Source organism: Microtus oregoni, unplaced genomic scaffold (assembly GCF_018167655.1).
Source record: "Microtus oregoni isolate MIOR12 unplaced genomic scaffold, Mior012 000013F_ref0000133, whole genome shotgun sequence".
NCBI lineage: Eukaryota > Metazoa > Chordata > Mammalia > Rodentia > Cricetidae > Microtus > Microtus oregoni.
In genome coordinates, this window is record NW_024543072.1 from 258,405 (window position 1) to 275,290 (window position 16,886).

Below are 16,886 nucleotides of genomic sequence, written 5' to 3' on the forward strand. Positions count from 1 at the left end.
TTTTACCATTTTTTTATTTGTTTTTACTTTATACATACTATGAGTTGGGAGTTTTGAGTTAGTTGTTTTACGTATATCGGCGTTTTGCTTGCATATATGTCTGTGTACCTTTTGTGAGCCTGGTGTCCATGGAGGCCAGAGGAGTGCATCAGATCCCCTGGAATTGGGAATATAGATAGATGATTGTCAGCCACCAAGTAGCTGCTGAAAACCAAACCGAGGTTCTCTGGAGGAACGGCCAGTGCTCTTACCGGCTAAACCATCACTCCACCTTGAGTTCATTTTTTTATGTATGTGAGCGTTTTCCTGCATGTATACATGAGCACCATGTGCTTGCCTGGTGTCAACAGAGGCTAGAAGGCAGCCCCGGATTTCCTTGGAACTGGAGTTACAGGTGGTTATGAGCTGCCATGTGGGTGCTGGGAACTGAACTTGGGTTCTCTGCAAGAGCAGCAGCATCTCTCCAGTCCCCAAATTTTATCTTTTAAACAACTCCCACCCTCTATTCCTGGCCTCTGTGAATTTTATTGTTCTACTGCCCATCTCTCTGGCTCCCCCCCCCTTTTTTTTTAAAGACAGGGTGTTACCACACAGCTGGTGCTATCCTAAAACTTAAGATCCTCTTTTGAGGGTTGAGATTATAGGAGTGTACAAAAACCACCATGTGTAACTCTGTAGCAGGCCTTCTTTTGGGCCACCCACTTGCTCCCAAATCATGACATGGAGACTTACTATCAATTATAAATTCTCAACCTTATCTTACGCTTGTCCCACTAGCTCTTATAACTTATTTTAAACTGTGTGTCTTAATCTATTTTTGCCTCAGAGTTTTTTTTTTTTTTTTACTTTTCTTTCATTCTGTATCTCTTATTTTTCCTGCTTCTTCAGTGTCTGACTGGCCAGTGGTTGCTGGCTGGCTAGCCCTGGTCATCTCCATCTCTTTCTCTCTGTTCTCTTTTCTCTCAAGCCTAGACTCATCCTCCCACTTACTCTCTCTGCCTGCCAGCCCTGCCTGTCCCTCTACAGCCTAGCTATCAGCTGTTCAGCTTTTTATTGGACCAATCAGGTGCCTTAGGCAGGCAAGGTGAAACAAATGTAACATATCTTTATGTAGCTAAACTAATGCAACAGAAACAAAGGTAACACACCTTTACACATTTAAAGTAGTATTCTGCAACAGAAACAAATGTAACACATAGTTAAAGTAATGTTCCACAACATAATTTCCTTCTTTTTTGGTCCAGGAATATAGGAATCAAAACCACGCAGTAGCCAAGTGTAAGAAACAAGTGATGGTATCTCTGGAAGTCAGCCTGTATTCCAGAGTATTTTCACTCCTAGCGAGCCCATGGCTATGGAATATTAATAGAATTGAATACTAAGTAATAGGAAGGCCCTCTGCAAAAGGAAGTACTTCTTCCGGATGCCAGAGAAAAGAAGGAAGTTTCATTGTTATGTTTGGAATCTGATATGAGTGCCATAGAGTAATCACGGTAGTCTTTTTTTTTTTAATTTAATTTTATTTTATTTTTTATTTTTGTTTTTTTAAGACAGGGTTTCTCTGTGATCACGGTAGTCTTAAATCTCAGCCTCGTAGGCAAATAAAAAAAGGACCCCATTGCTACAGCTGGGATGTAAAATAAGTACTCCCAGGGCTAGAGAAACGGCTCAGCTGTAAAAATGGTCTTCCAGAGGACCCAGGTCAGATGTAACTCCAGTCCCAAGGGATTCAATGCTCTCTTCTAGTTTCTTTTTTTTTTTTTAAGATTTATTTATTTATTATGTATACAACATTCTGCCTCCATATATGCCCACACGCCAGAGGAGGGCGCCAGATCTTATTACAGATGGTTGTGAGCCACCATGTGGTTGCCGGGAATTGAACTCAGGACCTCTGGAAGAGCAGTCAGTGCCCTTAACCACTGAGCCATCTCTCCAGCCCCTCTTCTAGTTTCTGTGACCACTCAAGTACACATGCACATACACATTCACACACAGATACATACATACACACTAAATAGTAAGAACAACAACAACAGCAACAATAACCCTTTTAAAATACTCCCTGTCCTTTGGTCCATGGATGAGAGGAGAACTGACTGCCTTCTACCTTCATCTGCCTCTATGACACTGAGGCCAGGCAGAAGTTCCTGGTCCTGCCTGTGTGGCTGGTGCTAGGCAATGGTGATTTCTCTGTTGTCAGCCTGTCTCTGTAGACCTGCAGTTGGAGGGTATCTGCTGAATCATTTTGCCACACTAATGTGGAGCCTATTGATGCAGCCCCAACCCCTTTGATTTCAGAAAGATAATTCTGACCCAAAACAGAGACTTGGCATCTTCAGTTAAATTAGCGGTGTTTCTCAATGAACACTCTAAGGGCTGCTTCTCTTCCACCTGCCGTTCCTCATGGCTTAAGCTGAGTTGCTTCTCTCTGCCTGCCTGGAACACTCTCTTGAGGTCCAGGACTTTTGATGGGCTCTCCTTGGAGCTCTAAAACTCTGTCAAAGAAATGATCTTTGAATGCTAATCACAGAGAGACTTTTTTTTTTTCTCGCGTATTTTGTCTTGTGGAACAAAAACTGGAGATCTTAACAGAAAAGATAAACAGAAGGGGAAAAAAAGACACAGAGCATGGTTGGCTGTGCCTGTAATTTCAGCACTGGGAGGTGGAAGCAGGAATATCAGGAATTCAAGGTCATCCTTGGCAACATACTTAGTTCAATGCTATCCTGGGCTACATGAGACCTTGTCTCAATCTCCATGCCCCAAAAAAGTTAAAAAAAAAAAAAGAAACGTATGCACATTACTTCTGACAGCACATGTGTGACTTCCTCTCACATAAAGCCCTTCTCCAGCTCCAGACATCTTATCCTGTAGTTATGACACCAGGTATCCAGAATTAAGGCCACTTGTGGCTTGCACTTCTAGCTAATCAGCTGCCAGTCAGACTACTTCCTCCTGCTCAGAAATTTGCTGGACTGGCTCAGGAAAGTTCCTTACTTATTACTGAAACTTTATCATAAAGGAGATAACCCAGAACCCACCACGGTGAGGGACACTTGCAATCCCAGCACTTGGGGTTCTGAGTCAAGAGAGGATGGGGAGTTCAGGGGTAGCCTGAGCTAAGTAGTGACTTAGTGAGAGGTGAGAAACACGGAAAAACTCCCCTACCTATCTCCTAGGGAACAGCTATGAACCTGGAAGAAATAAACAGAGCAAGGAATGAGGTGAACAGAATCTCACGTGCCGCCTTTGGGCATGTTCCTGGCCACTGATATACCAATCTGAAAGCTCTCTGAACTTTGAACCCCAGTTTTAGAGTTTTTAATAGAATCATCATTACATAATCACGATTAAGTCACCTGATGTTGGTGGTTAAATCAATTTCCACTCCCTTTCCCCTTCCTAGAGATCAGGGTTGGGCTAAAAGCTCTCATCCTCACATCACAAAGTTGGCTTCTCACGCAGTTGACCTTGCCAGCTTCCAGGAGTCATCTTGGAGTCATAACTAACATCAGCTCTGGTGTTGCTGAATTGTGCTTTTGAGCTAGCTGAGGTGTTGCAGGCCTGTAATCTCAGCACTCAGGAGGCTGGATTGCTTTGATTTGGAGAATAACCTGGGAAATTTGAAGTCAGCCTGAGCAGGGGTTAAAGGGTTTAGGAATATTGAAAGCTGTTCCCCTCACCCTTAGCACACAGTAAATTCCGGGGGTTCTAGGATTCCTGTGCCAAGACCTAAGGGTGAAAACCATTTGTGTTTAGTAGGAACTAGTCCAAGGCTTGTGGGGGGAAGGAATTTACTAGACTAGAATTAATATAAAAATTTCATGAAGAATAGACACTTTGGGCTTAGAAGTACAGTAGGTGGAGCCGGAGAGATGGCTCTGCAGTTAAGAGCACTTGCTGCTCTAGCAGAGGACCCAAGCTTGGTTCCTACCTTCTACAGGAGGCAGTTCACAACTGCCTGTAACGTCCAACTCCAGAGAATCTGACAAACTCTTATGGCCTCTGTTCTCTCTCTCTCTTTCTCTTTCTCTTTCTCTCTCTCTCTCTCTCTCTCTCTCTCTCTCTCTCTCACACACACACACACACACACACACACACACACTTTTTTTAAAAAAAAAAAAAACAGAGAGAGAGAGAGAGAGAGATCCAGGATGCAGCAGGATCCTTTAGCAGCAGTTTGAAGCCCCTCAGCTTTGCCTCCTGGGCCATTTGTGCAGGGTCATACTTGAATACAATCCAGAGAGCAGCTCATAATCCCAGTCTTAGATCAACACTTGTCTTCTCTGACACACGCCACTCGGGGTGAGGCTCCACAAGCCATTAGGAGCTGGTCTCTAATTGCCTAAAGAATTACAAGTCACTAGGTCAGACACCAGAGAGTTAGGATCTGTCAGTTAGAAATGGATTTTTCTCTTTGGCCTGTTTGACCCTACATTTCTTACTGTATCACATTATCACATCTGTAACACTGACTTCTCTTCTGGAGCTTTCTCAGGCTGTGTGGGGATGACAGAGTTAAGGTTGCAGCCCTGACAAAAATGGAAGGAGCCTGGGGATCTTATAAGCTAGGGATATACTTTTAATTACATTCCCAAAGCCCAGACTTGGACAGATAAATGTCTGGGTGAGGTCAGGAGTGGGAATAGGGCATGGGGTGTTTCCAAAGCCCAGACTTGGACAGATAAAGGTCTGGTGAGGTCAGGAGTGGGAACAGGGAATAGGGTGTTAAAGAGACAAGAATTCTCTCTGGGCAGTATTTCAAGCTGCATTCAGAGACTTGACAGTGTTGCAGGAAAGAGTTGTACTGATCTTGCCCAGTGTTGAGCTAGTTTGTTTCCTTTTTTTTTTGTTTGTTTGTTTTTTTGTTTTTCGCAACAGGGTTTCCCCTGTAGTTTTAGACCCTGTCCTGGAACTGGCTTCCTCTTACGGGAATCCCTGGCTGATATCATTCTAGGATCTGCCCTTCCTTCCCAGCCCTTAGCTTCTTGTTCCTGAGTGTTCCTGATTTCTGATCTTGTTAGCAGAGGTAGTGGTTCCTGGAAGCTTCCTTGTCCCTGCCATGTGTTTGGTGTTTGGGAATCAGGCCTCACCGGACTAACTTTAATTACCCGCTGTCATCCTGTTTGTCATAACCACTCTAAATATAGTCCCTGTTGTCTATGCTTCTGGAAATTGAGAATTTGAGGGTGGGGAGTTCTGCTTTTTATATTGTTAGGTATCACAGGTGCTCTTTCTTCTGGTTAAGTGACAGGTCAGACTCCAAATCTGGAAAAGCAAGAGAGTCACAGTCTCCAGAGAGGCAGAAAGTCAGCCTGATCACAAGACCGCAAGAAAAGCATCCTCATTCCCTCCTTAGATAGTTCCTTCTGGAAGTCATAGGACAATGGGACACACTGCAGATAATATACCAGAATAGACATATTCAAATGGCTTCGTTACACAGGGAAGCACACTGTAGACAGAGTGGAAGTATGGACGCTATTAAAATGCCTCGTGTTTCCTCGGTCACTACCAATTCACTTTCGGATTTCGTTTATAATATTTATTACAGTATTTTATGCCAATAAAGAGGTTAAAATTTTGAAGTGTTTCCTGTGTGATTTTTAGATTTCCTGGGTTGCTTAAAGGAGTTTAAGCAAATATCCCGTGCCTCCACCACCCCCTCTAACTCCCACACTGGCCTTGAATTCAAGGCCATCCTTCTGTCTCAAAATCCCAAAAGTGATGATTGCAGGCATCTGCCAACTTGTCAGACTTTAGACAAATGTTTCTTTTTAATAATTGTCTCCCCTACTCCTCAAATTCACGAACTTTTCTTTAATTAATGGTGTGTGTGTGAGTGTGTCTGTATGTGTGTGTATATGTGTGTGTGAGAAAGATGAATAAACACACTATGCTGAGTCCATTTAGTGCTACTCATATGTGTATTTGTTTAGTTTTTTTTTTTTTTAATAAGGTCTTGTTGCACAGCTCTAGCTCGCCTTGAACTCCTTGCAATCCTTTCACCTTCCGGCCTTCTGAAGGTCACAGTAGTGGACCACTACACTTTCCTACCTCTATGTTTCATTTTCTTAATATAGCATGAAATAAAATCTCCGTTTTCCTTCAGACATTGTGCTGGTGTCTTTTACGAAGAACCCTTTTGAGCAGCTGGAGAGATGGTTCCACAGACAGGCTGTGCACTGCTCTTGCTGAGAAGTCCCAACACTCACATCAGGCAGCTCACAATGGCTTGTCATTCCAGCTCCAGGAAATCTAATACTCTCTTCCGGACTCCTCAAGCAGCAGAACTCACATGTGTGTGAACACACACCCTCACTTTAAAAACTAATGAGAAATGAAAAATTTAAATATGTAAACCATATCCTCAAGTGAATAGACACACTCTTGGGTTTGGCAAAGCCAGTGTCAATTACGTCTTTGGCTTACAAGGGGAATGACATATAGTTGTTTTCTCTCTTTTGTAACCAGTGGATCCCCCTGACCCAGGGGAAGCTGTCACAAACATGTTTCCACAGTCAGCTAAGGATTCTAATATATTAGTGATATATATATGTGTGTATGTGTGTGTATTGATATATCAACAAACTGTCTAGTCAGTTATTAATAGTGTTTCTAGAATAGAGAACAAAGAACATGAAGTTGCTGTTGTTGTTGTCTCTTGTAGCCCAGGCTAGCCTTGAACTTTAATTTGATATTTAGGCAGAACTGGTCTTGAACTTCTGATCCTCCTGACTGTACCTTCCAAGTGCTGAGGTTATAGGTATGTACTGTCATGCTTAGCCTAAAGTTCTATGTATATTTGTGAAGGTGAATGAAATTTCTGCTAGTTTATAAAGTACACTCATTTATTTTTAATTTTATTTTATTATTTGTACATGTGTTTCGCCTGCATGTGTGTCTATGCACCATGTGAGCACCCATTGCCCACAAAGGCCAGAATGTTATACTATGTACAACTAAGCTTATAGCTGTGGAGGGTTCCACCGTCTCTTACTTGATTCTTACAAAAGGTCTAGGAATCACACAGGGTGGATAAAATGGTCCTGTGTGTTTATGAAGAGCAAACCAAACTTACCAAAGGCAAGTAACCAGCCTGGGGAACACAACCAGTGAGCAGCTGGCATGTTTTAGAGTTCAGGTCTCGGGAAAGAAAGCTATTCTATTGCGTTTCCACCCATGTACAAGCAGAGCTGGACACAGAGAAATGTGGGTTGGGAATGAGAGAAGAAAGAGGTGGGGATTCTTATGAGGACTAGAAAATGCAAGATAGAGGCAGCGGTGTCTGGAAATGTCAGTGTTTATTAAACATTTAAGGACATTTGGAGGTGGTAGAAGAAATGTGCAGAACGTAGAAAAATCCTAACAATCCCCTGCGCCTGGGAGCGCAACCTCTTCCTTTCCCTCCTGTGGTTTTGCTGTTTGCTGTCTCATTATTTCTTAAAGCCCCCTACACGACCCCTGACCCGTGAGGATCCATTTTTCTCTCTCTCCTTCCCCAAATCTTGAGTCCCAGAACTCTGCTCCAGTGTGGTCAGAGGGCATCAATCATGTAGCTGAGGTCTGAGGATCAGGGGCTCCACTGCCTGAGCTGGCTGGCTCTCCGGAAGAGATAAAGACTTAGCAGGGAGTGGGGAACTGCAAAAGCCACATGACGTCATTGGTCCTCAGTCATGGGGGCATGGGCTCAGATAAACAAACAGAAAAAAATATGGTGAACAAATAAAAAATGCTCGACAACCTAAATAAACCCCGATGGAGAGTCTGGTCTAGATGATGTGGACTTGAGCCCAAAGACAAGAGTGTGGAGTTGGGCCTCTGAGGGAAGGAAAAGAGAGAGCAGGAAAGAGCCAGGGGGATCAGCTGGGGTGGAGTTGTGGGGGATGGGAGGCCAAGTGGCCTATTGTTGGGCAGAGGCTATCAAGGTCCCTTTCTTCTCGGTGCCTGAGGGACAGGCACCAAACACGCAGCCCTTGGGGCAGGCGAGGAGTAGGGTTAGTCCCTAGGCTCCGAGAAAGCCTAGGGGTAAAGATGAGGGAGGAATACAAGAACTTGGAAAGGAAGGTTGAAATGAAACTTTACATCTCATTGGGAGGTAAGGGCAGGGCAGGGCTGAGGAGCAAGAGGAAAGTACCTAGACCTGGGAAAAGAGGAGCCTAGGTCCCCCTGCTCTGACAGGGCCTGGACGTGACCATCATTTGTCCGATTCCAGGCCCATCATGTTCTTGAGGGCGTTCTTGAGGCTGGTTCTACTGGGGGACTTGACTGCAGGCCGGAGCTCTGAGCTCTGTTCATCTTTACGAAGCTCCATCTCGATGACCACCACCTGAGAGCCTTTGGAGGACTCCGTCGCAGACCCCCGACCCCCCGCCCGGCCCGCTAACCGCTATTTCTTATCCTTGCGAGACTCCCCCAGCCCTTTAGACTTCTTCTCACTGGCAGCTTTGGTGCTTCTGCTGTGGTCCAGCATGGCATACAGCACTGGCGTCTGCGGGGAGGGTTGCACACATTCAGCTTAGGTCTTGACCTCCCCCACCCATCCCTCGCTGCTGTCCCGGGTTCCCATCGTTCTCCTCCCCAGTTTCACGTCTCGCTAACCTGACGCCCGCGCTTCGAGGAGTCCTTAGAAGACTTGTGAAATTTCCCCTTCTCCATGGCACTGTGGAAAGAGGGGTTGCAGCAGGATTGGTCTCACTGGAACCTACTCCTAGCGAACGCACTTCCTCTTTTCTTTCGCCCTCCCACCTCTGAAGCAGTCTTGGGGGATCCTGGATAGAAGGTGGGGGTCAGGCTCCGCCCCTTACCTGAGCCTCCTCTGCAGGGTCGCCTGCCGGCGCAGCCAGCAGTACCGAATCAGGTAGAAAAGCAGCAACAGCAACAGCACCACCCCGAGGATGCCCCCGATCACGGCTCCCAACACCACCCCATACCTAGTGGGCACTAGGAAGGGGCAAAGAAATAACGTGGGTGGAGGGGTAGGTAACAGAAGCCTGTATCTATGTTGCTTCGCCCTACACCCATTTCCAGTGGTTGGAAATGTGAAAATTCTAGCCAAGACTGCCTTTTGCCTCCCTTCCCAGAGTTTTGTTTTTTACTATTATTTTATTATATTTTTTGGGCTGGGCAGGGTCCCACGTGGCCCAGATTGGCCTTTGACTAGTCTTTGGGTACTTGCTACATAGCTGACAACGGCCTTGAATTTCTGATGGATCGGCCTCTGCCTCTGAAGTACTAGGATTCCAGTCAGAACCTCCATGCCTACCCCCACGGCTCCTCACACCCCCCCACCCCGGTTTTACTATATATTTCAGCCTGGTCACTCTGCGACCCAGGCAATCACCTCGTCAGCCTCCCCAGAGCTGGGATTAAAGGCTCACACCACCACATCCAGATTAGTTAATCTGTTTGCCCTCCCCCCAGTCTATCAGCCCTCCCTGATACCTTCTTTGTACTGCTTCCCAGACCCCTGTCCCCTGTCCCTTCCCATACCTTTTTCAAAGACATAGAGCGTGACCTGAGAAGTCTTGCCCACTATGTCTGGTGGGTTTTTGACATCACAGGTGAAAGTGCCGTTGTCGCTGTAGTCAAGGTTGTGTATGACAATGGAGCCGTCCTTCCAGCGAGGGTCCCCTACCCACTGGATGCGCTCTTTGAAGGTCCCCACTTCGTCAATGTAAGGTTGTCCTTTGGCATAGTGGAAGATCTACGAGGAACGAGGGAAATAGTGTGAGGGAACCCTAGTGTGAAAACTGCTGAAACTTGGCTCCAGACTCAGGGTAACAGATCTTGTCCCAGGAGAGGAAGGACAGTGCACACAGGTCCTAGGCAAGGTGACAAAGACTGTTTACTTACTTTGCTACAGTTGAGTTTATGGCTCATAAAATAGCTTCCCTCTGTAGCCCAAGTTCACTTTTCTGTTGTTTGAAGCACCCTGTTATCTAACTCCAGGATACTCCCCTACCCCGCTTAGCATACTTACCGAAATGGCATCTCGGCCTCCTTCAGGCTGGTAGCGCCAGGTAAAAGAGATGTCATCTGAGACCCATTCACTGGACCAGAAGGAGCAGTGCAGGGTCACCTGGGAGCCAACAGCACCATAGACTTCCCTGTCTGTGTAAACCACAATGGCCAGGGCCGGGGACAGCACTGCAAGCAGAAGAACATGAGATGTACACACGGGAACAGTCAGACATGGAGAGGATGTGAGACCAACCAGCCATCAAGGGCTGGGACGCAGGTGAGGCCGTACCAAAGAAACACATCTGGACGAATTTGGTTGGTGAATGTAAATGCTTGCATCAGCCCCACGGTCTCAGCAGAAAGACTGCTCCTCGTGTCTATTGCCATACCACCCTGAATGTATCCCATCTTGTCTGATCTCAAAAGCTAAGCAGGCTCAGCGTGGAGGAGATAGATCAGTGCTTTTCTGTAGGATTCTAGAAGGTGGGTGGTAGCCAACTCTCACTTTCCCTTTTAGTCTCTTTTTTCTCCTTTCTTCCTTTTTTTCTTCCTTTCTTCTGAGGCAGCTTTACTATAGCCCATAGTAATTATCCTCCTGTCTCAGCCTTCTGAGTGTTGGAATGACAGTCATGTGCCAATGTTTTTGTTTTTGTTTTTTCCAAGATAGGATTTCTCTGTGTAGCTTTGGCTGTCCCGAAATTCACTCTGTAGACCAGGTTAGCTTCAAACTCAAAGAGATCAGCCTGCCTCTGCTTCTTGAATGCTAGGATTAAAGGTGTGCATCACCACCACTCAGCTTTTTTTTTTTTTTAAGACAAAGAGTCTTACTATGTAGCCCTGGCTGATCAGGAACTCAATATGTAGACCAACGGGATGCACAGAGATACACCTGTTGCTGTCTCCTGAATGTTGGAATTAAAAACATGCACCACCGTGTCGTGCATGCATTCTTATAAGCTGTTAAAGCAATACAAATAAAGATAATGTCTCCTTTGACACTTACTCTAACAACCAATTTCTTTCCTGATATCTCCACCCACTTTGAACCACCATTACTAGTTAGTAAATATACTTTCTCTATGTATAAAACCCAATATAAATGCAATACACTCAAGATCTATCTGTGCTTATAACAAATGGCTAAATTTGTTTTATGGAGCTTTTCAAAATACAGTGTATATACCATATATTGGATTATAATTTACTTTTTTGTTTTGAATTAAGAATTTATGTATCTGGGATGGCTTTCTGTGATGACTCATAGACATCATTCCATACTGAGCAATTTTTTTTGTTGTTGTTTTTGTTTTTGTTTTTCGAGACAGGGTTTCTCTGTGGTTTTGGAGCCTGTCCTGGAACTAGCTCTTGTAGACCAGGCTGGTCTCGAACTCACAGAGATCCGCCTGCCTCTGCCTCCCGAGTGCTGGGATTAAAGGCTTGCGCCACCACCGCCTGGCCCATACTAAGCAGTTTTATAGCATTTCACAGTACAGCAAATTCACATTCTTGCAAGAACACAGAAGGAGGAGGAGGAAGAAGAAGACAACTAGGAATACGAGTCCTCTTGCTGGGCACAATTGTCCTGCTGCATCCCTGGTTGCCGTTTAGTTTGCTCTTTACTGGGGAGCCAGGGAAGAAAGGACTTCATATCACTGTCGGGAAAAACTGGTACAGAGTAAGACCCAAAGTCCAGCACTCAGGGGACTCTGCATGTGGACCTCTGCGGTTCACGCATCTTCCCTCGTCTTGGTCACACTGGCCCGCTGCCACCCCTATAACACACCCACACAAGGAGAGTCATTCCAGGGAGACTATGTGTGGGCTGGCCCTGGGGACAACTGTAGACTTTTCTGTTCTTTAGGAGGGGGCAACCAAACAAAGTCTCATTGTCTAAACAGTGCTAGAGGCTCATGCCACACCCACTCTCACCCTCTTGGTCCTGAATCCTCCACCTCAGCATGCAATATCTTTTCTTTGCCTCCTGGAAATTCTACCTTAGAGCCTCCTTGGGAATCCCCAATATAATAAAGAGGGTTATTCATTGGTTCTGACTCCTATTCCTCCTACTCCATCATTAATCTTTGCTCTTCTCAACTTGCTCAGTGGTTCTATGGGTGGGACAGAGCTTTCACCCCCTTAGCCTCCCTAGCTCCTCATTTCCTTTACCAAGGCTTCCCCCAACTTCCTATCTTCACCATAATCTTGGGGAACCACAGAAAGCCCAGTATGAACCAAAAAAGCCTAATTTTTGGATATACAACCCAAAGAGTTGAACTTGACCAAGGAAAGAACCTTGGCTTTTCTAACCGTTCCCCTCCCCTGCTGCTCATCCCACCCTTACTCTGGCTTGCCTTTGGAAGGCAAGGCAGTTTGGAAGAATCCACTTAGTTAACCTTGCTTTCTAATGTTCTCTTGCTCACTCAACATCTGTCAGAGGTAAAGGAAAAGGTTGCTCAGTTTAAAGAAGAAGGCTTTAGTGGGACAGGATCTTAGGATTCACTCACATTATAGACGAGAGGCCACAGCCAGACACCCAATCTAAGAAGTTGAGACCCCTGAGGGTGGGCTCACTCATTAGTTCTTATTGCCTGGCTTTTCTTTTCTGGGAAATTAAGGTTGGATAGCTCTTGCACCACTTGGGAATGAATGGGGTTCAGAACCCAGCGTCTGATCCTGTTCTTTGCCATACCCCTCTTTGCTTCTTGGTGGGCTGTCAGCGTGGATCTGGGGACATCTGACTGGTTTCCAACCTGGATGCTCAGGGAAGCTCTCTGTGATCTCTTTTACTGTGTCTTTTCAAGAAATACCCTTTCTGCTTCCTTTAAATGATATATCCCTTCCCTCCCCACACCTAACATGGCACCCCCTTCCTGCTCTCACTTGCTGTGAAGAGCATAGCGGGGACCTGGAGAAGTTGCTGAGAGAACACCTGAATCTCAGGGTTCCGGGACTTGGGGGCTTCACTTACCCAAAGAAGAGAAGAGCAGGGTAGCCAGGACAGGGCTGGGGCTGGATGAAGGAGCCCCAGGAGCCATAGCTGGGGTAGGGGCTAGGGCCCAGAGCGTCTGTGGGGTGAAGAAAGTGGGGGACAAGGAACTGAGCAGGGTTTTCTGGAACCTGCTTAAAATCCCCTGGATTCCCAGCATGAGGGGGCTGTCCTGAGCCAGTGACCAATTGCAGCCTGGCATGTGCGACTGAGAGGTGGTTGGGAGGGTGGCAGGGGGCATGGAGCAGAAGGGACATTGTATACTCTGGGTGGAGGGGTGGGAGAACACATACCACCCCATACACAGAGAGCTTTGTATATTCTGACCTCCCCCTACCCTAGGCTGGAATGTTGGGGGGGGGTGAGGGAGAGGGACAGAAAAAGGGACACAGACACCCTTCTCTGGGGAATAGATAAGCTGAGAAATCTAGATCCAAAAGGCCATGCAAAAGCTTCCTTCTTAGCCTCCTTGCCTGAGAGCCCCAGGACCTAGAGGCCAATTTCTTTCAGAGAACTCCCAAATTAGGATGTCCCATGTTGTTCTGATTGCTACGGCAACACTGTAGCCTCCTTGAGATGACAAAGCCCTTTGGGAACAACTTTTTCCATCTCTCTGAATCCTAAGAGATTCTACCTAGACAGAAGCTTTTTTTTTTTTTTTTAATTTAGAAACTTCCAAGAAAAAGCCCAAATCTCCCCCTTTTGTTAGGAAACCCTTCAACACCTTATGCTGTAAGGCAGTTTAAACAAGCAAAGGCACGTGTCGTCCTGCGTGCCGGCCATTTAGAAAGTATAAGAATGCTGGTATTCAAATGGTAAGTCGGTTCTGCCTGCAAGCTCAAAATCTAGTTTGAGGAGGCAGAGGGGAGAAACAGCCAACAAACTCATCAACAGCCAATGAACAGAACGCTGGGAATACCACACAACACCAACCACTCACTCCATCAGGAAGCTTAGGTTCTTCAAATAACCTTCACTTCATATATAAAGTTCAGAGAAAGGAGCAGCCAGGTCTAGGGGATAATGTTCTATAGGGACCTTGAAGGAGAAGTGCCATTTTAAAAAGGGGACTAGGAGGGACAGTGGCTAGATGGAACAGCGGAGAGCAGAAGCAAAAATAAGTCGTCTTCCCCCATCCCGTGTGTGTGTGTGTGTGTGTGTGTGTGTGTGTGTGACATTTGTGAAGCTCTGGGCATATTTAGAGCAGATTATATACATCCATGTTTGATTTGATGTGGGGATCTTACGGTACAGTAGGAAACAAGTCTGAACAGGAAGCTTGAAGGTCTCAAATGACAGTCTCAAGACGGTAGACTTATTCTAGTGCACTGGAAGGATCTCCTCAAGAATTGAATTAGAGATGGGGAAATCAGCCTCAGTTTATGCCTGTCTTCCTAGCACTTAGGAAGTAGAAGCAGGAGGTTCAGGAGTTCAAGCCTAGCCTGGGCTATAAGAGATCATCTCATCAAGCAAGCAAACAAACAAGATGTTTGGAATGTCTACATGACCAGAGTCTGGGATTACAGGTGTGCACTGCTGTGCTGTTATCTGCAGTGCTGGACTAAAAACTGGGGCACTGTGAATACTAGGCAGTCATTCTACTTGCTTGGCTACATGCCTAGCTTTACTATTTTCTATGTTTGTTTCTTTACTGACCTTGCTAAGGCTGTAAGTCTCTTCAGGTGGGCTGGTCAGCATATTCGTGTATCTTTGAGTTCCCTATAGCACTTTCACAGACTGGCAAGAAGTCAATTATACATATACGGTCAATAAAATTATAAAAGACAAGTGATGGGACCGAGAAATGGCTCAGCAGTTAAGAAAACTGACTGCTGTCCCAGAGGCTGGGGACTGAGTCCCAGCACAGCACCCACATGGCAGCTCACAGGTTTGCAACTCCAGCTCCGGGGATCTGGCTCTCTCTTCTGGCCTCCTGGAGCCCCAAGCACACACGTGGTGCACACACAAAACAAGTAAAACACCTATATATACTAAAACAAAACAAAATGAAAAAAAAAACAGAGCTGAGTTAAACAGACATTCATTACATTTTACTGTTTCTGTTTTTGAGATAATGGTTTATGTAGTCCAGACTACCTGGAACTCAACCTGTAGTTGAGGATGATCTTGAATTCCTGATCTTTCTACTTCTACTTTCGAAGTACTAGGATTGCCTGTGTGCCACCAAGCCTGGGTTAGAGAGGGTTAGAGTTCAATATCAGAAGACTGTATTTACTGATTAACCTGTTTACTTTTAAAAGCTGTTTTTTTTGTTGTTTCTCCTGTTTACTAATTTTTTTTAATATTTATTTATTATGTGTACAATATTCTGTCTGTGTGTATGTCTGCAGGCCAGAAGAGGGCACCAGACCTCATTACAGGTGGTTGTGAGCCACCATGTGGTTGCCGGGAATTGAACTCAGGACCTTTGGAAGAGCAGGCAATGCTCTTAACCACTGAGCCATCTCTCCAGCCCCTACTAATTTTTTTTTTTTTTTTTTTGGTTTTTCGAGACAGGGTTTCTCTGTGGCTTTGGAGCCTGTCCTGGAATTAGCTCTGTAGACCAGGCTGGCCTCGAACTCACAGAGATCCACCTGCCTCTGCCTCCCGAGTGCTGGGATTAAAGGCGTGCGCCACCACCGCCCGGCTCCTACTAATTTTTTTTAAAGATTTTATTTATTTATTATATATACAACATTCTGCCTCCATGTATGTCTGCACGCCAGAAGAGGTTGCCAGATCTCATTACAGATGGTTGTGAGCCACCATGTGGTTGCTGGGAATTGAACTCAGGACCTCTGGAAGAGCAGCCAGTGCTCTTAACCACTGAGCCATCTCTCCAGCCCCCTGTTTACTAAATTTTTAAAAGCAGGGTTTTGTTTTTGTTGTTGTTGTTGTTTTGTTTTTCCTATCTCTGGAGGCTGTCCTCAAACTCACGATCTTCTTATTTTAGCCTTCTAAGTGCTGGGACTGCAGGTAGCACACTATTCCCAGCATGAAACTTATTTTTTGATGTATCCAGCACTGAACTGTGCTGCAGCCGTCTTGAAGATCAAGAAACACTGCAAAATAGATTCTTGCACTGAATAGAAGACTGGACGAGAGAACCTCTAAGGTCCCTTCCAGTCCCTAAAATATGAAAGAGAGTTGTCAAACCTTACAGAAATAATATTATTCATTTGATGCAGGGGGAAATGCGAATTTGTGCTATTTAAATCCTGAAAGGAAAAAGGCAGGAGAGTGCTAGCGAGCTAAATATAAATGGGATCTGAATATTAACACAACCGAAAGAGATTTACAATAGAATTAGTCGCCCTGCGCTCCCCCTAGTCTTTCTCCCTTTGCCCCGCCACCACAGCTCCCAGGGTCAGGAACTTTGGCATTCAATTTCGTTCCTTTCTCACTAGCTCACTCTCTTTTCTCAGTTGAGAGTGCTCTGCAACTGATTTCAGTACTTGGATTCCTCAAAACCATTTATATACAGCACATATAAATCAAAAACTGGGTTCTCCACGCCCCAGCTTCTTGTGGCTGTGGGCGTCACCCACATAGCCCTGAAAAAGAAACAAGGGAGCGTTGTCTTTGGCCGGTGGGAGTTTGGTTCAGGCCGCAGCTCAAGCCCTGGAATTCTCAGGCCTAATGGAGGTGGTCAAAGAGGATCCCCGATCCTTGCAAATAATGGTGTAAGGCCCTCTGGCAGCCCCGCCCCCATCCTGTACTGTCCAAATTGGGGTTCAGTGTGCTTATCTCGCTAGGGATACAGCTCGAAAGTATAGTGCTTGCCTAACATCTCTTTAGGACTGTAGAACCGTGAGAAAGCACTAAGGAACCAAAGGAAGCCCAAAGTAACTTTTTCCTTGAGTGTCTCAGTCAGTTAACTCGGAGATTTTAGGACAACTTGGAAAGGAGGGAGTTGAAGTGAGCTGCCGAAACC

General features: G+C 45.6%; 1 protein-coding gene across 1 annotated transcript; it reads right to left on the reverse strand.

Annotated features, from left to right (window-relative positions):
- Positions 1-7,420: 7,420 nt before the first annotated feature.
- Positions 7,421-13,001, reverse strand: LOC121455262 (myelin protein P0-like). Its single transcript, XM_041662899.1, is given in 6 exon segments — positions 7,421-8,494; positions 8,605-8,665; positions 8,811-8,946; positions 9,496-9,709; positions 9,986-10,152; positions 12,935-13,001. Coding segments are annotated over 6 exon segments (939 nt in total). The 3' UTR covers positions 7,421-8,200.
- Positions 13,002-16,886: the final 3,885 nt, after the last annotated feature.